Genomic DNA, 26,375 nt, shown 5'->3' with positions numbered 1-26,375 from the left:
AAAAAAAAAAAATACGGCTGTGTGAATCCACTGACTCATGCTCCACGAACAAGGAGTAACAGCCAGTCATCGAGCTGATTCATGAGCCGTTCGATGCATTGACAGAAGGAGGACCTGCCGGGGATACGAGGCAAAAGGCCCGCAGAGAGAGTGAGAGAGAGAGATAGAGAGAGAGACAAAAACCCAGATTTCACGACGAACCCGCTGGCAGGAAGCGTCTGAGTGACGGCTTGTTTGTCCAGCACGCCGAAATTTTCCAAACACTTCCAAGAGAGACGTTATTATCTCTTTATATCTCCGTGTGTGTTGTGAATGTGTGCTGAAGGGGGTAGGGCATCACGACAACGCAAGCCTCCAGACAAGAAGGTGGTTGCCGTGGAAACCTCGGACGACCGAGGGAAAAGAAGGAGCGATAGACAGCGAGAGACGGAGAGAAAGAGCGTGTGTGCGATGAAAGAAATAAAAGGGAAACATCCTGAGGCAAAACTAAAAGGGGAGAAAGAAAGAGAGGAGGAAAAAAAAGGGCCCTGGGAGGAGTCGAGAGCATCTTATTTAAAAAGAAACAAAGAGGGAGAAGAAACAATTAGGACAGTGAGATCAGAGAGGAGTGGAAGAGCAGTGAGGAGAAGAGTGCGGACTCACAGGGAACGGTGCGGAGGTAGAGGTTGTCTCTGATGATCTGCTGGTGGTCGTGGTCCACTGAGCCCTTGGAGAAGCGAAGGTTGAGGTAGTGCCGCAAATCTTTGTCAACTACCCCCCCTAAAAAAATACAAATAAAAAGAGTTGAGTCAGGATCCGGTGTAAAGAGACGCTTTGCTCAAACGGTCTCCGAAAATCTATTAAAATGAGCTAAATCAAGAAACAGCAGTTCCTAAACAAGTCGACTCTTCTCAAACCTGAACACTTTTATATGTTTTGTGGAGGTCAGTAGTGTTTTAGAGAAAAGGCTGTTTAATTCATTTGTACACTTTCAGCCACTTCAGAAAGCATAAGCAGTCAGATGCGAGTACTTTGATTTAAACTGACAAAGATTGGGCCAGAAATAAGTGTAGATTCATCTGCTGAGTGACATCAGGGAGTAGAAACTTTTCCAAACCTAAACAAACATCTGGTTTCTAGATAACATTGCTGATCAGTGAGAAACAGGATGTAGCTATCGGTAGCTAGACAAGCTACTCTAAACAGTTATTTTATTTTTTATAACCAACATATTTTAGTCTACAGAATTTATCCTCACAGTTCTTTATCTAAGCTTGCAATAAGTTACATTTGACCTCAGTTTAAACCATAGAAGTTTCTTTCTTAAGCAACTCTGTAATCAGGTCGTGGCTAATCAACTTTGCATGTAGCTAATTAAAATGGCTGACAATTAGCCACGGTGGCTAATAGTTTTTTGGCCTGAAAGAGAACCCTCCATTAAAGCTGCAGCAGGTAACTATTATAAAAATATATTTTTTACATATTGATGCGGAGCAGCAGGGACCTGTAAGGTTTGCTTATTCAAAGCCTGTTTTTCTCAGGAGTCACTAGAACTCCTTATTCAAGTTGTTAGACAGGAAACCAGATGAGTTCGTTATTGGTTGGTTTCGATGACCAAGCTAATAAAGGCAATAAGAATGTGGCTGACTTTAATAACTGCAGAAAGTCGATAAATTGACCTGCATTTTATGTATATAACCACATACTTAGGAATATCTTGCGATTATACTGGGACACGACGCTAAAGCATCACAGGGCAACACTCACAACATTACACAGACACACTTATACTTAAACAATAAACAATTGACCTAGCAGTCATGCTTTTGGACTGACAGGAAGCAGGAGTACCCAGAGAGAACCCATGCATGAAGAGAGAACATGAAGACTCCTTACAGCATCATGTTGCCTGTTTTAAACGAGAAAACCAGCAGATTTTGTCGATGGTTGTGTCTAGCGAGCAGGTTTACGAAAACAAAAATCACTAATAATGTGTTTTTTCTCTAAAACTAAATGATTTAACCCCTGGAGGAACATGTTTACTGACCAGAAACATGTCAGTAAACATGTTAAAATGTATTCATTAATTATGGCACTGATATAGTACTATCCTGATTGTTTTCTAACTTTATGACATATTTTATTTATCCAACCTTGATCCAAAAACATCTATTTTCTAAATATGTGAAATGCAACATGGGCAATATTTGGAAAAGCAATAGACTTGCTAACAACAGTTGGCAACAACAGGTAATAATATGTTTCTTTCTAGATTTATCTAATTTATTACTGTGGGAACTTTGTTACAAGCATGTTCAAACCCTAAGAAATGCAAGAAATTGTTTGTTTGCTTGTTGTTGTTGTTTTTGTAGCTTCATATGAGCCCAAAATTATCATCTAGGAAGATTTAAGTTGAAACTCATCATCATTCAACCAGAAAGTTAGTTTCTGACAAAATATGTAGTTTTTTTGTTTTTGTTTTTTTTGCTTTTACATTTGATGCCAAATGTCCATTTTTATTTATTTATTTTTTTACACCTTTCTGAATAATTATAACATCATGATTGGTATTACAGTAATCACAGTCTTGGACTGCAGGGTGGCACAGTTGCCTTGCAGTAAAAAGGTTCTGGATTCAGTTTGCATGTTTTCCATGTGTGGTGGGTTCTCTCTGGGTCGTCTGGCTTCCTCTCACTGTCTAAAAACCTGACTGTTATGATAAATGATAACTAAATTGTCATTAAGTGTGTGTGTGTGTCTGTCCTCTGTGTCTCTGTGTCACCCTGTGATTGTCCTGTGGACTGTCCAGTGTGTGAGCTACCTCTCACCCAGTCACCACTGGAAACAGGCCCCAGCGAACCCTTGACCGTGCAAGAACAAGTGCATATAGACAAAGATGGATTTATTGATCAGCTTTTTGCATCACCCTAATTTTATTTCCTGCCTCCTTCCACAAATTCTTAATCAGATTCAAGACTGAATTCTGGCCAAGCCACTTCATAACGTTACCTCAGGTCATAGATGCATGGATTAAACCTTAATCTGTCTGGAATTAGAGTAATTTTGTGATTTTGTGATTTATCTGTATATATACACTTAGAAAGCAGCATAATCGATTTTCACATCAAGAAATTGAGAATCTCCAACTTTCCAGGTCAAAATTCATATTTTGGGAGATAAATCATCTAAACTCAACATTAGACAATTATAAGTTTTCAAGTTTATTTTAAATTTTGGATGTTTAACTTGCAAGTCAGAAAACCAGTTAGTTTGGCTCATTGTGCAGAGTGACTAAACTGTTAGCAGCAAAAGTAAAAACAATATGTTTTCTATAATTATTTTTTTTCTGCCTTCAGCATCTCTTACACATGAAGTGACCATATTGTATTGCAAGACCAGAGACAGCGGGGAAACCGTTGAGTTTTGTGGAAGTTTTGGGCCATTTCTGTTGACTGAAACGTCACAATTAAAGATATTTTTGGCATCAGAAGTACCACTCCCCATGCTTTATAAGCAATACAAGTTATAAATTGAATGTTTAAGGCATTCAGGCTTGTAGTTTGTACAAACTTTCACAGCCAAATCAAGCCAACCAGTGCCACCAGTGACACGTCAGGGTAATTGTGTAAACCGGTGATCCCACAGGGACTTGATGTGCGGTGTCAGCAGGTCAGGTAACAAAAGCTACAGAGGACAACAGCTCGCACCCCCTTTTCTCTACGCTTCTCTGTTTCCATAGATTACATACTGTATAAGCTGTTTTTCTTGTCATTAAGTCACTGAAGTGCAACATAGTAGAACTGAGCAAAGAACACAACTGTACGCAGTGGAGTAAAGAGCGGGGAAAGATTCATGAGAAGGTCCACAAATAGTTTCTCCTGCCTGCATCTAAAACAAGAGAAGCCCAGGAGGACGAGAGGAGGGGAACTCGCTCTACACGCAACATTTGGTATGCAATAGTATCACATCCGACAGCGGAAGGGATGAGGTTACATCCTAAGCATTTACAAATGACAAACATGTCTTGCCAGTCATGCATACAATATTGACCTCCTGCCAAACTGAGTCAACAGCCTTGGGCCTACAAGTTGATGCGGCGCCTACCTGTCAGGGGGGGTTGACACATTGCACTGGAGTGGAAACGCATTGGGCCCCAGTGCAAACACATGCACACGAGTCCCTGACACAGGTGACTCTGTGATTCTCAGAAAACAATAATGCATCATCCGCTCGCACAAACCGAGACCGTTTCATCACCGTTTTCAGCAAAGCCAGAGGAGGAGTGAGGAGGAAAAAGGAAGCACGGGTAAAACCTTCATCAACATCAGGCCTGCCATGATTCTCTGATAAACCACTCTGCTTTGTATTCAGGCACAGGCTTCGTGTTGGGCATGCAGACGCCGACACACACATATTAATACATGCACACGAGTACACACACACACACACACACACACACACAGAGAAAGACAGAGAGAGCGAGAGGTTGAGATGAAGAAAGCCAGACAGTGAAGAGGGATCCATGCACCTCAACAGCAGCTGGCCCAGATGTTGATAAAAAAAATAAAAAAAATTAAAAAAACATCTTTCTCCACAGGTATAAATCCACTGACAGCCTGTCCTCCCTGGCGTCCTCTAGCTTCACATCCCACCGCCACACATCTTCCTTTACCTTGGTGAAACCTCCCCGTCTTCCCCGTCTTCCTCTGCTTCCCAACTGCTGCTCCGGCACACAGCAACCGGCTGCAGCCAATTTTAATCCCAGAAGATGACGACCGGGATGGGGGGTGTTGGGTGGGGGGGGGATGGTAGATGGAGAGAGACACAGATAGATGGAGAGAGACGACGACCGTCAGGAGGAGGGAAAAAAAAGAGGAGAAGAAGATGTGCCAGTGGGAAGCCGGGCTCTGAAAAAAAAAAAAGGGAAAAAAAAACTGCCAGCCGATTGGCCAGGCCATTTTCACAATCCTGCAGCAGCCTCTATCTGCTTCTGGTGTTACTGCACTGGAGTGTGCAAGTGCATGTGTGAGGGTGTGCAAGACAAAGACAGAAAAGCTGTCTGACGGCAGCATAAAAATGTTCATGCATGCGAAGGCATTCGTAGATGTGGGTTTCCATTTTTGTGCATGTCTGATTTCGGGCAGATGCCCTCAGAAATTCCTCCAACACTCTGCATCTCACCCGCCACACTGACCTTGTGTTTACGTCACACAGCAGGAAGGAATACAGCAAAACGCAGCAGCAGCATATGTCACTCTGAGGTTATACGCACATGGAGGGCAGATGAGCTCACAGCTGCAGATGCCAGTGAAGATGCCTTGAGCAGTTTCTTAAGTGAGGTTTGGTCAAGAAAACAAAAATAAACAAACACCGGCACAGAAACACATCCTGATGATATGAGCCAAGTCTGCAGGATGGGTTGATTTGAAAATGCTTGACTGGCTTAACTGTGCAGGACGAACAATGCCACAGATATTAAAAACTCGTGTATAGAACATTACAGCCGGATTGCTTGGTGATTGTTTGGATCAAGAAAGCAAAAGGATAGACATGTATAAGATATACCCAGATCTCAGAGAAAGTCAGTGCTATCAATCGCAAACCCATCTAGGCAGGCAGACAACATCCACTACAGAGAAATACAGTAGCTCAGCCAGTCAACACTGACTCACTGTAAAGTCCGTTTATCCAAAACAAACACGCAAGCAAAAAAAGAAAAAAGAGAAAGAAATGAAAATCTGTGCCACCATACAGTGACTTTCAACAAGGTGGCCTATTTACAATCAGCTCCAGATTCCTCGCTGGAGTCCAGCAGCAGCTGCTACGCCTGGAGAAAATGGCCTTTCCTCCACCATGGATGGGAGGAGAGTTTCTCCAAGGTACTGAGTGCCTGATGATTCCTGTGATGGTGCGTTCAAAGTGCAGTGTTATTTATTTTTTTGGCTACACACCTTTCACCTTTTGAATAAAGGCAAAATGTTCAGTTAGTTTTCTGTTAGTCTTCCTTTACCTTTATTTCTTCCTGTTCTTCCATAAAGACCAGAAATGTTGACTGCATGATCATAGTTGTTCTGTCGACAGCTTCCCCCCACCTGAGCCGTGGATCTCTGCAGTTCCTCCAGAGTTACAAAGGGCCTCTGGTCTTATTGCTGAGCTTGAGTTACACACGTGTATATCTGAAGGCATCGGAGTAACACAAATCCACGTCACACCTTCCTGATTTTTATTGATCGAAATTAATGCCACGTTTCCTTCCACTTCTCAACGATGCACGTCACATAAAATCACCGTCATATACACTAAAGTCCATGGTTTAGAGGATTAAATGTTTGCACTCTTCCATATATTTAAGAAAGCACTGCAGAGTTAATGTGAGGTTCTCATCATAACAATGCCCAGAGTAGACAGTTAAAATTGCAGGTTGTCCAGTCAGTAAATGTCTTCCTGTTGATCTGACTCCCTTTTCTCTCACGCCTTTAAAGAACTCGATTCCTTTTTCAGTAGAAACATGCACTGTGGTGATCCTGTAGCAATCATCAGAAAAACATCAAAAGTCTTATTTCAGCTTCTCCATCTTGTAGTGCTTGTATGGTGGGGTAAATGAGACAATCACAAACTTTAACATAAAAGCATGTCAACATGATGAGACAAACTACGCAGGAACAGACACACAGATGGAACAACAGCGCTTCGGTTTGATGGCTGGAATCGATCAGAAGCAACGATAACGATGGTAAAACTCAGCACATATAAAACCCGATTACGGAGGAGAGACGGTCACTGAGCTCATGGGGTAAATTTCACTCATTAAAAAAGCAGAGTTTAAGTGAATATTGCTCGGAAATGACTCGACATGTGTGCATTTGATGGGAAGCGACTCTGTTGTGCCAACCTGTTAATTTCAAAGCTCCTCTTCAGCTTCGCTCCCAGTTTGACAGGACGTGGACTAACAAGCACACACAGCCGCACAACTAAGAGAGAAACGCCGTTAGAAATATCAACTTTGATGCCATTTTAATGGTTACAGTTTAGACTTCATATTCCATTTTCTTATAATTTGCTTGTTTGTCTGGTTTTAAATTAATTGTTGGAGAAAATAAGTGTCTGACTGTAATCTTCCCATCTTCCAAGTCATCTGCATGGAAGACAGTTTGTATATTATTGCATTTTTAACACAGGCACGCTGTTAATAATGCACTTTTTTGTCAAGGTTGCAGTGAAGTAGGTTGTAAATCTTGACCTCTGCGCCCTCAGTAGCGAAGAACAACACATAATTTATTTTGATAAGTTGAAACAGCATCCAGCCTGACCTGGCAGCTTCAAAAGCATATATGATCGGCGAAAAATACAGAAAATAGACTCCATATTTGCTTTCATCTTTACGCCAACAGAAAAACATTGTTATCCTGCTTCATAATTTCTTGTTTTGCTATGAACATATTGCAGCTCAATACTTATTGTTTCAGCTGTGCTCTCCTGGGCAGTTTGGGACGTCTGAGTAAACCATGCAGAGCAGATCACGTGACGCAGAGAGACCAGGAGCCGCAGCGTCTCTCTGTTACTGTAAATGTCACTGGAAGTGTGAATTGATTAGGACGATCCTTTCAGATTTGCAAGCTGTGCATAAAAAACGCGCTATGGTTTTTCAAAATTGACTTAAAACACAATCTGTGTTTTTAGCCAATAGGCTTGGCTACGGAGGCCGCAAACAGGAATTTATTTAACAATCAGAGTTAAATAAATTGTCACAATGTTTTTTTTCACAGTGCAATAAATGACATTATTTTGTGCATCTTAACAAATCAAGTACGTTTGACTTGGAGACTCGAATAAAAAGAACAAAACAAAAATGTTTATTACACTTTGTTAGTTTTTATATCCTATTAAATTATTTATTCCTTACATATCTTTAGTGAATCTTGAGAAATGTGTTGTTTCCTCAAGCAACACACATCAGTTTCGACCAATAATCTTCACCTAGCAGCCCTAAAGTGTCCATATATTAAGAGCTTTAGGATTTCTTGTGATTTGCAAACACAGAGTTCTTCCAGCAGACAGGTGTGTGTGTGCATTATAAAGTTGGGTTTGCATGGAGAATGTAGATGCAGGAGCTAACAGGAGCCATTTTGTTTGATTTGGGTAGACATAATTAGTTCTGACATATCCACTCCACCATCAGGCCACGACAGGAGAGCAACGCCGTCTCTGCACACTGATTCACCGAGTTTCACCACTAAACTCTTAAACGCAAACAATCCTGCAGTAATGCTTCAGGAATTAACCGTTGTCAGCTCTGACTCTGATTGTATATCCACTTATTTAAATCCCGACTCACCACCGGCTGGCTCGGATCTCCCCTGAGACACGGACGAGCGCCGCAGTGGATGAAGTGAGGGCGAGTTGAAGGTTGGGATGTGAGCTGGCGGTTGGGGGCGTGCAGGCAGAGGAGACGCGAGATGCTGTTTTTCCAGAGTGGTTGTCATGGAGAACAAAACCCCGAGAGGCTTCGTAATCAATAACTTTCACCTATTTCTACATTGGGTTGCTCAGATTACAAAGGGGCATAAATATTTGCATTTCTTAAACAAAAAAGCATAAACAATTAAAAACGAATATACAAATGTGGCAATAAATAATTAAAAAAGGTTACTTTACTGACAAAAGTTAGTTTATGGATATATTTCATAAAGTTTCATCTGATTTTTTCACCCATATGCAACAAGCAGTGATCCATTGTGTATTCTGAAGTCTTTCCATTGGAGCCAGTATTAACTTCTTCTGCAGCTTGAGCTGCATTAACTCATCTGTGGGATCAGACCACATGGTCACCGATCCTGAGTTACACACTTTTATAAATGCAGATAACAACAAACCCGAAGCACAAGATGAATAAATGATCAGGGTTGTTTTTCACTTCACATGTCAATGCTGTTAGTGTTTTTTGCCTGATTAGTGCATTAGTGCAGGTTTGCATCTGCAAATACGTGCATTTTGAAAACCAAAACTTCAGGAACATCGTTATGCTGGTTAATCACAGAGTTTAGACGAAACAGAAACTGTTAAAGCAATGGCTCCTACAACATCAAATCAAAATCCAATTTATTGATAAATTACCTTTAAAGATAAGCAAGTTTCCCCAGAAACTGTCCAAAAATAAAATAAAGACAAGAGATGAAATATATGCAGCACTCATAAAATAGAACAGGCGTGTCAATTCACACTGGGCTTAACGCTGATGAGAAAAAAAGTGTTTTTGAAAGAGGAAGTGAAGACACCTGTCTAATATTTAAAGACAAGAAACAAATGGAGACTTTTCTGTTGTTGTTTCTGTCTCTTTTGTGAACACTGCTGCAGCTGATAAGATTTATGTTTGCATGTTATAAAAAAAAGTAAAATGTCCTTCGCCCGTGCCCTCAAAGCGTTTCTGCACCCCCAATCAGAAGCAGCTGGCGCCCTGGGCGAATCACCCCTTCAACATGCCCGTGTTGCCCATATCAGAAGCCTCCAGTCTCTATAATTAGTTCCTCTGCACAGTTACAACAACATCTTTATAGTTACAACCAACCAAACAAATCTTCCATATTGGCCTGATATTGTTGAAACACTTTTAACATTGTAACTAGAGGAATATCAATAAAGGAATATAAAAACTTCTGTTTAATTCTGCTTTTTGTTGTCATGTTGAAGTCGTCCAGCTGTGGATGAAGTATCTGTTTTAGTGGCAGCAGGAGGGAAGGCCTATTTCTAGCAGTAAATGACAGAGTCTTTCTCCTGAAGGTCCTAATATTGATCCTCAAACCGGTCTTAATGATGATGTCCCACCATGTCTTTCCCTACAGTGCCATAATCACGATCAGACACACATTGACAACCTCAGAGCCACATTAAAGGGAAACACGGCTGCACTACAAATGAGACTGCAGGATTAAAGATGAAAGGTTATAAGAACGATCCCTCCTCCCTCAGCAGGTAAATGAATTCCTCGTTTCACTTTAAATCATACAACCAACAGTGATGAGATAAATACTGATGGACCCAGGGGTGCCCACGCGTCGGTGTGCTGGTGTTTTTGCAGCGGCTGTACGGCGGTGTTTGTCATTCCTGATTGCGCTCTTCAACTCGAGCAGAGCTCTTCAGACTCCATCAGAAACAACATGCAGGATGCATCTAAATGAAAACAACGGCACTGACACAAGAGGGAAGGAGGGTGGAGAAAGTGCAACAGTACAAGCGGGGTCGTTTATCGTTTTGCAGGAGCAGGAAATAATAATAATAAAGAAACAACACAATGGGAGAGCGCAAAATATAAAGGACTCTTAAGGGCAACATTGAGCCGTAAAATACTCATCATTCTGGTGGAGCAGCAGTCGATAATCTGGGGGCTTTAAATTCAGAATCGGCGAGTCTCCAGTCGATACAAAAAAAAACCCACAATGATTGAAACAAAAGCTGAGGAAAGGCAACCTGATGATTATAACGCGGCAAACAGTCTAATAAAGCTTGTCTGTACTGATAAATTGTCCTTCAAGTTACTTAAGAAAACAAAGTAAACACAAGTGTAACAACCTGATTGAGTTTTTCTGCTTTATGAAAACACTCTCAGAGTTTCCCCAAGTGTATTACAAGCCTGGCGGGGTACAAGGCTTAATTTGGGGCCCCGCCAGGCTTAGCATTGCTTATTTATGTAAGTTATTTTTATATATATATTTGCATTTTTTAAAGACTTTATACTTCATGTTCAGATATTAATCTTCCGATCTTCCAATAACACATAATTATCAAGTGATATTTTTAAATTTCCTGTCAACTTTAAACATTTTTTAGCTCAAAAACACGGCAAGCTGCTGGACGAATGACTGCCAAGCACCTCAACCACCGGGGTTAGCGAGTTTTCTGCGGGAAACCTTGACTCTGCTGGATGTGCACATAAAGTCTGTGGAAAGTTATATACGAGTATGACAGGTGGGTAATAATTAAGACACTCACACCACAGACGTGCTGCTCAACATGTACAGGTGTGACAAAACATGGTTAACAGCTAATCTATGGGGAGGCAGAAATACCACAAAAACACAAAGATGAATCATGTATATGCCTATATAGCAGCAAAGTACCAATGTTTTAGCTGCTTTCATGTGGAAAAATTAGGAGACCCCATTAAATATCCATTTGTCCTCCATCCAATATCTATAACTGCTTATCCTTATAGGGTCACAGCCTGACATTAAGTTTAGGTGAAGATTTTTTATTTTTTATTTTTGCAAGGGTCCAGGTTGGCTTGTATAGCTTGTATTTTGTATTTACTCAGGTTATTTTCCTCAAATATTGCATTTGATTATCTGAAACATTTAAGTGTGACAATAAATACAAAGACACAAGAAATCAGTTATAGGGGACAAATACTTTTCACAGTACTGCATGATAACATTACACCTAACACAAATACTAGCTTAACACAGCAGCAAACTGTGTTTCTGCAGGAAATTAAAAAGCTGAGTCACAAAATCTTTTTGAGTCATGCACTCCTGTCCTAAATTGTCCCTAAAAAAGAAACTCTTGGACAAATTAAACTGAGCCAGTTGTCAGCCCCCTCATGGAAAAGTTGCTGACAATTAACTGTGGTCTGTTATTGATAAGCATCTTGCTCATAGTGGATCATATTGGATGGTTACAACCAGCAGATATATTTTGTAAATTGCCAGGTGAGGTGATGTTACTCAGTGTAATGACCACCGGATCCTTCATAAGCCATCTATAATGTGATGAACGTAGAAGAAGCTCCATTAAACGTTCTTGCTCATTTAGAAACTTGCAGCAACAACAAGAGGAGTTCAGTTAATTGCAAATCGAGGGGAAAACAACAAACATGCAGCACATTATTTAAAGCAAAGAAAACTCTTGTTCCTTTAAAAGAAAACAAATAATAGAGGATTTGATGATACAAAGTAAAAACTGTGTTTATGTGTTTTTCTACACGCTGAAGACGTATAATTCTAGCTATCACAGATGCCATTACTGGGAAACCTGAGGATACTGACAGCTTGGTCATTACAGCCATGAATCTATTGCTCCATTTCGTGCAGCACAGTTGCATCAGTTCAGCCACCACAGCAGGTAACATCGTTCCAGACAGCCTGAACTCAAACCAGACAGCCTGAAGATAATTACAGACGCATTCAGGCTGAGGCAAGATCAGCAGTTGTCATAGTTACTCATAACTTTCATGTGAAGATTAAAATACTGGACAGCATAATTATTAACTTTCCCTCTGAAGTGAAATAAAGAACCACAGAGCGACAGTGAGGGTGTCAGGGCAGATAAAGAACTGCTTCTGCTGCAGCACTGACGTCTCAGAGAGCTACAACGCCCTCTGCTGGAAGAAGGAAAAAGCTGCATCAGTAGAAATCCTGAATGCAGATGAAGCGCTTTTAACACATGAGCTGAGATTTCTTTTAGGAAGGCAGAAAGCTGCCTGCTGCAGCATCGAGCGTGATTAACCCAGCAGTGGAGTTTAAACCCACATTTAAGACGGAGCAGCGATTAAATTACAGCCTTGCACAGAATGATCCGTTACTATAATAAAAAATGTTGGCGTAGATGCAAACTGCGAATAAGTACAAAAGTAATTTAAATCAGTATTCAGTGGGGTTTTTTATGCATTTACTGAATACAATAATAAGGTTTGTTTAGTCATTTTAAAGAGTGAAACTCAGGTTAATTCCATGCTTGGAGTGATTTTTTTAAGCTTTGTTTCTAATAGTTTTGATGATTACGGCTAAACGCTCTAGAAAACATGCTGCTTTTCCAAAAATCTGAATGCTAAGAACAAAAACTCTAATATAAAAATAGTCTAGAGAATAAGACTGCTGACTTAATTATGAGGTATAAAGATGTTAACTAAGAATCAAATGCATATGCCATACTATACAGAGATAGGCTGACATTTCTGTGTCAAAATTACAAGAGTTACAAAAATAAATGAAAAAAATGTAATCCATAGAATACTAGTTTTTTCATCCAGGAGCACCTGCATGCAGGAACTTATGTTTATCCCAGGGGAAACAACAAGCTTCCATAGAAATGAAAATAAATCCCAGAGCATTGTTGGTAGCCCCCCACCTGTTTCAGCTCTGTATCTCATCTTTCATAATCCGTCTAATTCAAATCATAAACTGACAGAGAAGTCTAATCTGGCTAATCTACCCTAGGAACGCAAACCATCAGCTGGAGCCCTGCCTGTCTAAGTAAGATATGATTTATGCTAAGAGGGAGGGATGATCATCAAACTAAAGGAAGAAAAATCCTCAAAAGGGATTTTATGCACCAGTTCTGTCTCAGACAGTGAAAAATAAAAGGTAAGTATTGAATTGTTGTAATTAAATAACGACAGGTGCCATGCAGCACAGGCGAAGAGTGAGATGTCTCCGTTTACAGCTGCGTCCGTAAATCCTCTGCATATTTTTCCAAAGCTCTGGGGATGAAAACGGGCTGAGAGGCTTGGTGCATAAGGAGCAAAGTGACTATTTGTAAGCAGGGAAACTTTTAAAAAAATTGCTTGAGTGCTTCCATTTCTACCCACTTTAGACTCCTCGGTAACTGTGCTCCTGTCGTCTCACCAAGTTTATTTGGGGGCTGCTTTTGCTTTTACATGCTGATAATACTCTGTGCTCAAAAATGCCGATAAAACACAAAGCAGAGCATCTTCTCCACGACCAGCCAAGACACTGCTCATACTCTGATTTACAGCATGCAGGCTGTAATGTAAAGTAAGCAAGCAGAAGCCAGACTGAAGTATTTAAAAATTTAAATACTCCCAGCTGCTCTTGGCTCTGCTGGTAAACACTTTGCAGCAGAAAACATAAACCTAAAAAAACCACTTCATTGAAAGTTTTAGTCGTGTTCTTTGAAATGACCAACTACATGGTGAAAAGGTCTGATATTTGAACCGTTTTGGTGTAAAAATTAAGCTGAAAATTACTCTTGAGGGTTCTAAAATAAAGCAGCATTTAAATGTTGAAACCGGTATGAAAATATACCGTATTTTCCAGACTAGAGCGCACCCTGCTATAAGACGCACCCACAAAGTTAAAAAAAAAAAAAAAAAAAACTGGAAACGTACATATATAAGCCGCTGGTATCTCTGCCGCTCTCGGTTTTCCACAAAGACGTAGTGGAGGGCTGCATCCTTAATAAATCTGCTATTAAGGACGCAGCAAAACAAGAAAATATATGTTAGCAATTTGAACAANAAATTTCCTGTCAACTTTAAACATTTTTTAGCTCAAAAACACGGCAAGCTGCTGGACGAATGACTGCCAAGCGCCTCAACCACCGGGGTTAGCGAGTTTTCTGCGGGAAACCTTGACTCTGCTGGATGTGCACATAAAGTCTGTGGAAAGTTATATACGAGTACGGCAGGTGGGTAATAATTAAGACATTCACACCACAGACGTGCTGCTCAACATGTACAGGTGTGACAAAACATGGTTAACAGCTAATCTATGGGGAGGCAGAAATACCACAAAAAAACACAAAGATGAATCATGTATATGCCTATATAGCAGCAAAGTACCAATGTTTTAGCTGCTTTCATGTGGAAAAATTAGGAGACCCCATTAAATATCCATTTGTCCTCCATCCAATATCTATAACTGTTTATCCTTATAGGGTCACAGCCTGACATTAAGTTTAGGTGAAGATTTTTTATTTTTTATTTTTGCAAGGGTCCAGGTTGGCTTGTATAGCTTGTATTTTGTATTTACTCAGGTTATTTTCCTCAAATATTGCATTTGATTATCTGAAACATTTAAGTGTGACAATAAATACAAAGACACAAGAAATCAGTTATAGGGGACAAATACTTTTCACAGTACTGCATGATAACATCACACCTAACACAAATACTAGCTTAACACAGCAGCAAACTGTGTTTCTGCAGGAAATTAAAAAGCTGAGTCACAAAATCTTTTTGAGTCATGCACTCCTGTCCTAAATTGTCCCTAAAAAAGAAACTCTTGGACAAATTAAACTGAGCCAGTTGTCAGCCCCCTCATGGAAAAGTTGCTGACAATTAACTGTGGTCTGTTATTGATAAGCATCTTGCTCATAGTGGATCATATTGGATGGTTACAACCAGCAGATATATTTTGTAAATTGCCAGGTGAGGTGATGTTACTCAGTGTAATGACCACCGGATCCTTCATAAGCCATCTATAATGTGATGAACGTAGAAGAAGCTCCATTAAACGTTCTTGCTCATTTAGAAACTTGCAGCAACAACAAGAGGAGTTCAGTTAATTGCAAATCGAGGGGAAAACAACAAACATGCAGCACATTATTTAAAGCAAAGAAAACTCTTGTTCCTTTAAAAGAAAACAAATAATAGAGGATTTGATGATACAAAGTAAAAACTGTGTTTATGTGTTTTTCTACACGCTGAAGACGTATAATTCTAGCTATCACAGATGCCATTACTGGGAAACCTGAGGATACTGACAGCTTGGTCATTACAGCCATGAATCTATTGCTCCATTTCGTGCAGCACAGTTGCATCAGTTCAGCCACCACAGCAGGTAACATTGTTCCAGACAGCCTGAACTCAAACCAGACAGCCTGAAGATAATTACAGACGCATTCAGGCTGAGGCAAGATCAGCAGTTGTCATAGTTACTCATAACTTTCATGTGAAGATTAAAATACTGGACAGCATAATTATTAACTTTCCCTCTGAAGTGAAATAAAGAACCACAGAGCGACAGTGAGGGTGTCAGGGCAGATAAAGAACTGCTTCTGCTGCAGCACTGACGTCTCAGAGAGCTACAACACCCTCTGCTGGAAGAAGGAAAAAGCTGCATCAGTAGAAATCCTGAATGTAGATGAAGCGCTTTTAACACATGAGCTGAGATTTCTTTTAGGAAGGCAGAAAGCTGCCTGCTGCAGCATCGAGCGTGATTAACCCAGCAGTGGAGTTTAAACCCACATTTAAGACGGAGCAGCGATTAAATTACAGCCTTGCACAGAATGATCCGTTACTATAATAAAAAATGTTGGCGTAGATGCAAACTGCGAATAAGTACAAAAGTAATTTAAATCAGTATTCAGTGGGGTTTTTTATGCATTTACTGAATACAATAATAAGGTTTGTTTAGTCATTTTAAAGAGTGAAACTCAGGTTAATTCCATGCTTGGAGTGATTTTTTTAAGCTTTGTTTCTAATAGTTTTGATGATTACGGCTAAACGCTCTAGAAAACATGCTGCTTTTCCAAAAATCTGAATGCTAAGAACAAAAACTCTAATATAAAAATAGTCTAGAGAATAAGACTGCTGACTTAATTATGAGGTATAAAGATGTTAACTAAGAATCATATGCATATGCCATACTATACAGAGATAGGCTGACATTTCTGTGTCAAAATTACAAGAGTTACAAAAATAAATGAAAAAAATGTAATCCATAGAATACTAGTTTTTTCATCCAGGAGCACCTGCATGCAGGAACTTATGTTTATCCCAGGGGAAACAACAAGCTTCCATAGAAATAAAAATAAATCCCAGAGCATTGTTGGTAGCCCCCCACCTGTTTCAGCTCTGTATCTCATCTTTCATAATCCGTCTAATTCAAATCATAAACTGACAGAGAAGTCTAATCTGGCTAATCTACCCTAGGAACGCAAACCATCAGCTGGAGCCCTGCCTGTCTAAGTAAGATATGATTTATGCTAAGAGGGAGGGATGATCATCAAACTAAAGGAAGAAAAATCCTCAAAAGGGATTTTATGCACCAGTTCTGTCTCAGACAGTGAAAAATAAAAGGTAAGTATTGAATTGTTGTAATTAAATAACGACAGGTGCCATGCAGCATAGGCGAAGAGTGAGATGTCTCCGTTTACAGCTGCGTCCGTAAATCCTCTGCATATTTTTCCAAAGCTCTGGGGATGAAAACGGGCTGAGAGGCTTGGTGCATAAGGAGCAAAGTGACTATTTGTAAGCAGGGAAACTTTTAAAAAAATTGCTTGAGTGCTTCCATTTCTACCCACTTTAGACTCCTCGGTAACTGTGCTCCTGTCGTCTCACCAAGTTTATTTGGGGGCTGCTTTTGCTTTTACATGCTGATAATACTCTGTGCTCAAAAATGCCGATAAAACACAAAGCAGAGCATCTTCTCCACGACCAGCCAAGACACTGCTCATACTCTGATTTACAGCATGCAGGCTGTAATGTAAAGTAAGCAAGCAGAAGCCAGACTGAAGTATTTAAAAATTTAAATACTCCCAGCTGCTCTTGGCTCTGCTGGTAAACACTTTGCAGCAGAAAACATAAACCTAAAAAAACCACTTCATTGAAAGTTTTAGTCGTGTTCTTTGAAATGACCAACTACATGGTGAAAAGGTCTGATATTTGAACCGTTTTGGTGTAAAAATTAAGCTGAAAATTACTCTTGAGGGTTCTAAAATAAAGCAGCATTTAAATGTTGAAACCGGTATGAAAATATACCGTATTTTCCAGACTAGAGCGCACCCTGCTATAAGACGCACCCACAAAGTTAAAAAAAAAAAAAAAAAAAACTGGAAACGTACATATATAAGCCGCTGGTATCTCTGCCGCTCTCGGTTTTCCACAAAGACGTAGTGGAGGGCTGCATCCTTAATAAATCTGCTATTAAGCACGCAGCCAAACAAGAAAATATATGTTAGCAATTTGAACAACAAGATGTTGCAAAGTACTCTGGGAGTTTTTTATGAAGGTTGAGAGTGGGGGCATAATTGTTTTTGGAAAAATAAACTTTATGAACCCACAACTGGTCAAATATATGATTTGAGTTTAGGGTATAAACAGTGTTATAGTTTAATAAACATTACATTCAAGCAGTCCTTAGCATTAAAACCCAGCCTGAGCCTGCAATGATAACAAAACCTTTTTATATTGTGCAGCTTCAGTCTAGAAATAAAATATTTTTCTCATAGTGTCTCCAACTTTTCTAATTCAGAATTGTAAAGGAAGTTCATAAATCTGACAACCTGGAGCTGAAACCAAAGAGAGCTGTTTTGTTTTGCACTTTAAGGCTCGGACATATTTTTAGTCGTGTTGTTCCAGATGATTCAGCGCTGAAATGTTGCACATAGAGACACTTTGCTATTGTTCTTATTATATGGATGTGCATGCATCAACTTTACACACATTTCTTTTCCCCTTTTTCAGCAGGAGCCACACAAAGGCGCACTCATTCAGCACTCACACATATCATGAATAATTATCAAAATATGGTGTTTATCGCAGTAAGACCCAAGATGAATCCTCGTTTTCAGAATCTGGCCCAATAAGCTGCATCATCTGCTCACAGCGGTGGTGATCCAGAACTAAAGGGTTTGTACTGTAGCATCTGAAAAATCCTTGGAAAACAGTTGTTCTAGGGACAAGAGACCCTTTATTTAAGGTCAAACTTTTCCAGTTGAGTAACTATGATCTAAAAACAGCCGAGTGCCACTAAAATTCTGATCCTGTTACTTTTCAGAAGAGGATCTGACACAGAAACACCAAATCTTTCTGTATTATGCAAACACATGCTGCGGCACAGCCCCAGATTGTCCGCACATGCAGTGCGCCTGTGGTGTGGAGAATAGCATTGACCCAATTCACTTTACTGGACTAGTTAGATATTTGGTCATTGGCTGGCTGAGCCCGAGTTTGATCCTCTGAGCCGAGCTCCAGCAGCTTCTAGCCTCAATAAAAATCCTCCTCCGTTTCTGACAGAGCCCATCTCTCGGTGAGTTATTAATACCGACAGAGCAGACAGGATGTTATGCACTGATTCTTCAAGCCTCTCATCAACAAAGCAACAAGGGAGGAGAAGAAGGTCGCCTTCTCTCCCTCCGCTCCGTCTGTCCCTCAACACTGCTGCCACATTAAGATGATTGGCGGGACTTGGACCGCAGAGTTAAAACTTAACAAATTCAAACACTTCCTCCTGAAGGTCTAGATTTCACAGACACTGTATGTTATCTCCAGTGCGATTTGAAGCTACAACAAGGCAGAGGCTTATCTTACATGAGCTAATTTAAGCTGGCAGTAGCTTTAACACTGGCACTGGGTGACCATTCGCTAAACGACGCCTCCAAACATTGATTATCCAGTCTGAGCTCAGCAGCTATAATTGTGCAAGGAGGCCCTGCCAAGCTTTGGATCACATTTAGCTCTCAAAGAACATTTAGTACGTCATTTCCCCAAAGTTTGATGGACTGCAAGTGTTTTAAAAAAAAAAAAATCACAAGTGCTAAAAAGTAGAGAAAAAGATAAAAATACAAAAAACCCAGAACTGATATAACCAGAAGCTATTTATGGAGCATAAATATAACTTATCAGACTTTAAAATTATTCCTTTTGAAGCTGTGGAGGCTAGACTGCTCTCATCAAAACTGTTTTTGACTCTGCAGTCTGATTACCTCCAAAGCAGCAACTTGAACAATGTGGGCAACTATGTGGGCAACTGCCCAGGGCAGCATTAGTGTGGGGCAGTGGTTACCTGCTTATTCATCTACATTTTATCCCTTTAAACACGAGCAACGTGTTAACTCCTCAGCGTTGTTGAATACATCAGCGTCCCACTAACTACATGACATTAAAACGTCACTAACTATTCCTGAAGTTACAATTGGTGGCCATGTTGAATTTCTAGCTTGGGTTATCAAAAAACGTTACACGTTCCATGTAGGAATTTGAACTTCAAGGAATATTCCAGTGAATTTCTCCAGCCTGAGTTTTGCAGTCCTATCAAGAAGCCAAATCAGCAATTGACACTCATGCAAAAATTATATAAAATTGACGCCACGTTGCTATTTCTGAAACGTATAACAGACACAAAGCACACAAAACAACAACTGCCATTTGTGGTAATGATAATGTTAATAATTAATACTTGACCTATTGCAGTTAAATTCCTCATTAACTTCCATTGAGTGCAACGCATTTCATTTGAAGCATTTAATTTATTCTGTAATGTGCTGACATTTGGCACCAACAGCTAAAAGGGATTATAGTTGATAGTTAGTTTATAGTTGAACACTAAAAGGGATGTTTTAGTGTTCAACTATAAACCTTCTCTCAATAACTACTCATAAAGTCCTATATTTTATTAAACGTAACCAAAGCATGATAGATTGATGAATTAATTTCTCCAGACTGTTTAACTGGTGAAGAGCAAGCTGCCCAGTCTGCTCTCCAACTCTGTGGGCGATCTGCAGCGTGACGAAGGATGACTCCGCTCCGCTTAAAACGGTAAAGGGCATGTTAACATTTTAAATTCACGTTGTTTAGCCTGAGAAAACATTTCATGTTGTTCTCATTAACCCAGGTGGATTAAACATCCTGGGTCTGCCGCCTCTCCATCGTTTCTCTGGGGGAGGAAAATCTCAGTCCAGTCCAGCATAAGGAACACGCTTCTGGATTTTCATCAGACGGAAATTATGTTACTCGGTTTGCTGCAACACAGCACAACATTTCACCGAGTGTCGTGCCTGGAACGGTGGCTCTGAGGTAGCTAAAAGTGAAAATAAATCTCTCAGTTAACAAAAACACAATTTAAATGCAGCTAAAAAGAAATGTGATATGTTAGAGGTGCACCAGTCGACAAGAGATCAGAATCAGCCAATTATCACTTGATCGCGGATCTGATCCATTATCTTCAAATCAAATGCTCAAAAATCTGTTTGTTTGTTTTTTTTTCTATTTGTAGAATAAAAACTGTGAACTCCAAACATTTTTGTTTGGATATTAAACACAACTTGAACTTTGAGACAGTTTTGGAGTTTAATGAGAATCAAATAAAGGTTGGAGACGTCATTAGGCCTGTCGCAATAATCAATAAATCAGTTTTTCGCATGATAAATTAAAACTCAATAATTATTATTATCTCTTTTTTCTCTCTCTTTCTACCAAAAACTGGATGATAAAAGTCTTCAGTTTGGCACTTTTGTCTCAACTAGTTCTTCAAAATTAATTTCATTTGTCGTTTTGTTTATTTATTTTGGAGGATATTTAAGATGTCTTCCAGTTCCAGTTTTAAACGTTCATTAGGATTTAAAATTTATTGATCTTTTATAATGTGTTCTTGCATTATTATTTTACCATTACTGTTATATCACTTAAAAATGGTCTCAAAACAACAATATTATCGTTTATTGCTAAAACTTCAGGAACAATTTATCGTCCAGCAAAATTTGTTATTGTGACAAATTATGCTTTGATGCCTAAATGGAGCTAATGTATTTTTCTTTTTGCTCCTCTAGATATAAATAAAAAAAAATGTGTAATTGTACGGGGTGAATCAGTCAGAATGGACTGATCAGTTAACCTTCAATTTTTGTTTGTCCCAGATAAAATATTTGCTTAGTAAGGAAATTATAATGAACATCAAACTTTGATCATTTATCATTTTATGATTTTCTAAATAAACTTTTGCAAATCTCTAAATTAAGACTTCAAAGTAAAACAATTCACCGTAAATTATCAGACAAAGACAAACAAGCTGGAATTTATCCAAGTGTGTCTCCTCCACCTCTCTTTCTCACTTTGTAACTCACACACACACGCACACACACCGTGCACACACGCACAAACACACACACACAGTTCACACTTCTCTGCGCTCCGTGCTGTTCTTACACCTCTCCACAGTTAAGATCTTTATGGCACTTCAAGAAATCTGCTTCGGTGAACCGAACAGCCGTTTGCACTGCACACATGCCTGCTGCTCACAAAGAGACAAACACCACCGACGGATCTGCTGTCTAACAAATAATCAAACAGAAATGGGGTTTGACTCATTATCAGAACTCATGTAATTTTTTTTATGTCTTGTAAGAACAAATATATCTTGGGTGTATTTTGTTAAGCCTTTGTGAAAACATTGAAGGCCTGCACATCTCTCTCACTCCATGAAATCAAATGTGGCATTTTGAGGCATTCTCGGTTAAAATGTCTCTGTCTTATGTAAGCTGACTGTAAAGGTCTTGAGCGCTAAACTGAAGAGTTTTGTTTTGATTGTCTGGTGACGTTGCTGCTGTTTGGATCTATTTGGAGTCCAAGAGAGAAACCAGAAACCTTTGAGGCAAACAGAAATGCACACAAACACACACAGCAGGGGGAGAGATAACAGCTCTCCTAAGATGCTCACTTCAAGTCTTTTTCCTGCAATCTTTGCTGCTAAATATTCCAAGGAAAGACAAAAACAGTGCAAGAGGCTGAAGGACTGATTTTATAAGGGCTTTGTAGCTGCCTTAATGTCTCGTCACGCTGACACCTGCACGCTGTGACGGAGAAAACTCGTCAGCTTGTGAAAACAATACCGTCTGTGTTCGTGGCTCAGGCCAGAAGATGCAGCAGCAACGCAGAAAAACAGATCTGGGTGCCCAGGTGCCTCAAACCGCTCACGAACCTTCCTGCATGTTAGAAATACAAATTTTACTGTATTTTATTTAGATTTCATGTGATGTACCTACACAAAGTGGTGCATAACTGTAAAAGCGGAAGGAAAATTATAAATGTTTTTGGTTATCATGGCAAACCTACTAAAACATGGCAGTCGTCCTAAACTGCCAAATTCACCATGTTAAGCTAACAGGCCTCGGGTAACTCTGGAGGAGCTGCGGAGAGCCACAGCTCAGGTGCTAGACAAGACAACCATTGGTCATGCGGTCTGTAAATCTGCTCTGTAATGTAAGAGCAGCAAGAAGAAAGCCTTGATTAAACAAAAGTCACATGAAGAAGTCCCAGTTTGTTTGACACAACAAACATGTGGAAAAATTGCCCTGAAAACGCCCTCCTGTGAAACTTTGAAACAAGATGGTGGCGGCGTCATTCTGTTCAGATTATTTTTTCACCGTAGATCAATTTAAAGCTCCAATATGTTATGAAAAATATGTTTTTTACATATTTGGTAAAACTGTCACTATGTGGTAATAATGTGATATTAGACACATAATCTGTGGGAAAAAACCATCAAGCTCCTCTGTCTTCTCCCAGTGCTCCCAGTACTAACTGCAGAAATACACAGCTCGCTCAGAAACAACCAACCAGAGCCAGGAGAAGGGTCTTAGCGCTGTCAATAACACTTGTGTATACGCCACTCACACTCTCTCCTTGCTCTCTATGCTCAGCAGATCCGATTGTGAATGCTCAGGCCACTGATGATGGTGAATGATCGGTTTTCTGGTATCAGTAAGTTGATGGTAAGTTTGGGGATTTGTTTCCATTAAAGAGGATGGCCCTAAACACACAGCCAGAGCTACAATCGATGGTTTTCATGCGTTAGCATGGCCTAGTCAAAACCCAGCTAATGAGATCTGTGGCACAAATTGATTTCAATCAATCAAATTTTATTTGTACAGCACATTTCAGCAACAAGGCATTTCAAAGTGCTCTACATTATAGACACACAAAGTCATGCAAGACAGAATCAACAACTGACATTTAGTCAAGCGCCTTTGTTAAATCCTTATTCGATTATGCTTCAAAGGCAACTCCAAACAGGTTTAGTCTAGATTTAAAGACACTCAGTGTTTCAGCAGTTTTGTAGTTTTCTGGAAGTTTGTTCCATATTTGTGGTGCATAGAGGCTGAAAGCTGCTTCTCCTCGTTTGGTTCAGGGGATGCAGAGCAGAGCAGAACCAGAAGACCCGAGAGGCCTGAAGGGCTGATGCAATATTTCCAAATTTTCTCCATCTAATCTTACTCAGCGTGAGTTTTTTTAGAAGAAGAATGAGCAAAGAAAGATTTGCAGCGGTAATTGCAGCAAAAGTTGGATCTACAAAATATGTTGGCCTGTCACATAATTACCAAAATGAAATGCAATTTTTGTGGTTGCAAAACAACAAAAATGTGAAGTGATTCACATTTTTGCGAAATAACTAATAGACACAAAATAATGACTATTACTGAGTACTTTTGCAAAAGTAAGTTATTTTTGACAAGTGTGTAAATGAACAATGAAGAGGTGATTGTGTAATCTCAATCTCAGATGAGTGTGTTGGAGATGAGCTTTCAGCTGTATTCTTCTCCTTGAAGTCTACCTCTGCAAACCTCAATATGTGTTCATTTTCATGGTAAATTATGATTATATACTAAGACTCAGGACATTCATCTTATTATAATTTAGTTATTTTTGCAGGGAGGGAGACTTGCCTCCAACTTGTACCTTTTTAGAGCACTCTAGATGATTTCCTCAGCAATATGTCAGCAGCTAACATCCATAAATACACTCTCTACTCTCCTCTGGATGAAAGTCAGATAGTAATATCACAGCGAGAAAGAGAGAGGGAGAAAAAGAAGAGGAAAAACACACAAAGGGGGCAGCAAGCTGTGCTCAAACAGCAGCGTATTCGCGGACGTTCAGAGAAGTGATGTGGGTGTTTGGAAACTCAGATAGGCTCATGTTTAAATGGATAAGAGAGGAGGATGGAGCAGCAGAATAGACCTGTCCGTCTAACTCGCTGCACATCACAAGACCTTACCATGTCAGCAGCTCCGGCGCAGTGATCAATCACATTGATACAGCTCATGGAAACACAGATGGAGAGCCAGCAGTCAGGAGAGGATGCCTGACCAAATGCTGCAGCGGCCAAAAATAAACAAAAAAACAAGTTTGATCTCCTGCTTTTATTTCTGTCCCAGAAGCAAGTCACCGTATGTAAGAGCGCAGGTCCTCTTCCTCTCCATCACTTACTTGGAGTTTTAACTGAGCCTCAGATGGTGCAATGAATGATAAATATCTTATCCACTCATGCTTTTATGTTCTAGTTACGTGTTAGTTTTTACGCTGGCTGACAGAAGCAGGTCAATCACACAGATTTGTTGCCATAAACCCCGGCGCTATGCCTCAGAAACATTAGAGCAAGCCTTCAGCCGCAGGAGGACAAAATGATTACACAAAACAATGGCTGAACTCAGGAGAAGGTTGCCCCGGAGATGATCAATATGAAAGTTTTTATGTAGGTCGTACATGAGGCTTCTTGCTTTGAGTAAAAAACAAAAATGTCCCAGTGAGAAAAGAGCAACTGAGCACAGAATATGATGAAAGGAAAGCTATGATTTAAAGGAAAAATACTTCAAATGCCATTATTTCTCATTCAATTGGAATGAAATCGGTGACCAGGTTTGGTCTTTATCAGAGTCAACTGCTGAGGGAGCAAACAACCCTCCACTAAATTATAAACACTGTAAAATACAGCTAAACAAACAACTACAAAAAGCAACAAAAAAAATAATAAAAAATATTTTAAAAGAGAAAAAGTAAAAAGATTTAAAAAGAAAAACATTAAAAAGATGAGAGAAATCAAAGTTTTAAAATTCTAAATAAAAAATATAAAACTGGAAAAAAAATCTGTAGGAATTTAAATAATAACCTCTGAAGATGAAAAAATAAATAAAAATGTATAAGTGGAGACCAGAACCAGAAGAATGCAAGAAAAAAAATGCAAAGAAATCAAATATAAAATTAAAATAAAAAAAATTATAACCAAACAATAAAAAACTAAAAAACAAAATTGCTAACATATGATGAAATAACAGGTTCAATAATCCAGTGTTGTACCACAACCAGTGTTTTTGGAGAAATTGAGTGTGTCTTTAATAATTCAACAACATTCAGGCTAAGTTTTTAATTTTAAGATTCTTTTGTCATTTATGTCAAACATGACCAAAAAGTCGCATAAATAGATGCAACACTAAAACTAGAATATAGTTGACAAGTTCATTTATTTTATTGAATCAGTTCAAAATGTTGCTTATACACTGAGCAACATTTACATTTTTTATTCCTATTAATTTTGATGATTATGGCTCACAGGCAATGACAACTCAAAATGTTTTTTAGCAAATAAGTATGTTATATAAGACCAATAAATATGTATACACCAATATACTAAAAGGTATATCCATGTGTTGTACAGAATATGTATTAAAAACTTAGTTGGGGCTCTTTTTACAGGCGCTTGGCATCAAGGCGCTCACCCAGTGGCTCCACTAAGGTGCTCAGGTTGCATTGATAACGGCCTTTAGATCATCTGTGTCTGCTTCTCAGCAGAGGGAAGCATAAAGTGCTCTAATATTTTCTGGTAGAGGATTACTCAGACTTTGTATTTCATAAAACATGGAGGATCTCCAACAGCAGATGACATGAGTCCCCAAATCCTCACCAATGTGGAAACTTCACTCTGAACCTCAAGCGCCTTGAACTCTGAACTCTGGAATCCTGATTTTCCAAATGAAAATCAAAATTTGCCTTCATTTGAAAGGAACACGTTGAACATTTGAGCAAAAGTCCAGTCGTTTTTCTGCTCAGCTGAGGTAAAACTCTTCTGATGTCTCTGGTTAAGGAGGCACTTAGAGGAAATGACAGCTACCTC

The 26,375-nt window shown here is 39.5% G+C and overlaps 1 protein-coding gene across 19 annotated transcripts in view; it reads right to left on the bottom strand.

Annotated features, from left to right (window-relative positions):
* The window catches only part of magi2b (membrane associated guanylate kinase, WW and PDZ domain containing 2b), a 105,353-nt gene that overhangs the window by 76,784 nt on the left and 2,194 nt on the right, over positions 1–26,375 (bottom strand). For 11 of the 19 annotated variants that reach the window (XM_016668069.1, XM_016668071.1, XM_016668072.1 and 8 more), the window contains exons 1-2: positions 4,652–4,952; positions 643–759 (exon numbers count right to left, since the gene is read on the bottom strand). In XM_016668069.1, the coding sequence (XP_016523555.1) occupies positions 643–759; positions 4,652–4,937 (403 nt within the window). In that variant the 5' untranslated portion in view covers positions 4,938–4,952. Of the gene's footprint in view, positions 1–642; positions 760–4,507; positions 4,621–4,651; positions 4,953–26,375 lie in introns of those variants that run through there. The other 8 variants (XM_016668078.1, XM_016668079.1, XM_007545574.2 and 5 more) reach the window with 2 other exon arrangements.

This window comes from Poecilia formosa, unplaced genomic scaffold (assembly GCF_000485575.1).
Source record: "Poecilia formosa unplaced genomic scaffold, Poecilia_formosa-5.1.2 Scaffold13, whole genome shotgun sequence".
Taxonomy (NCBI): Eukaryota; Metazoa; Chordata; class Actinopteri; order Cyprinodontiformes; family Poeciliidae; genus Poecilia; species Poecilia formosa.
Note: the sequence above shows the minus strand (reverse complement) of the source record. Positions and strands in the feature narration are given on the sequence as shown.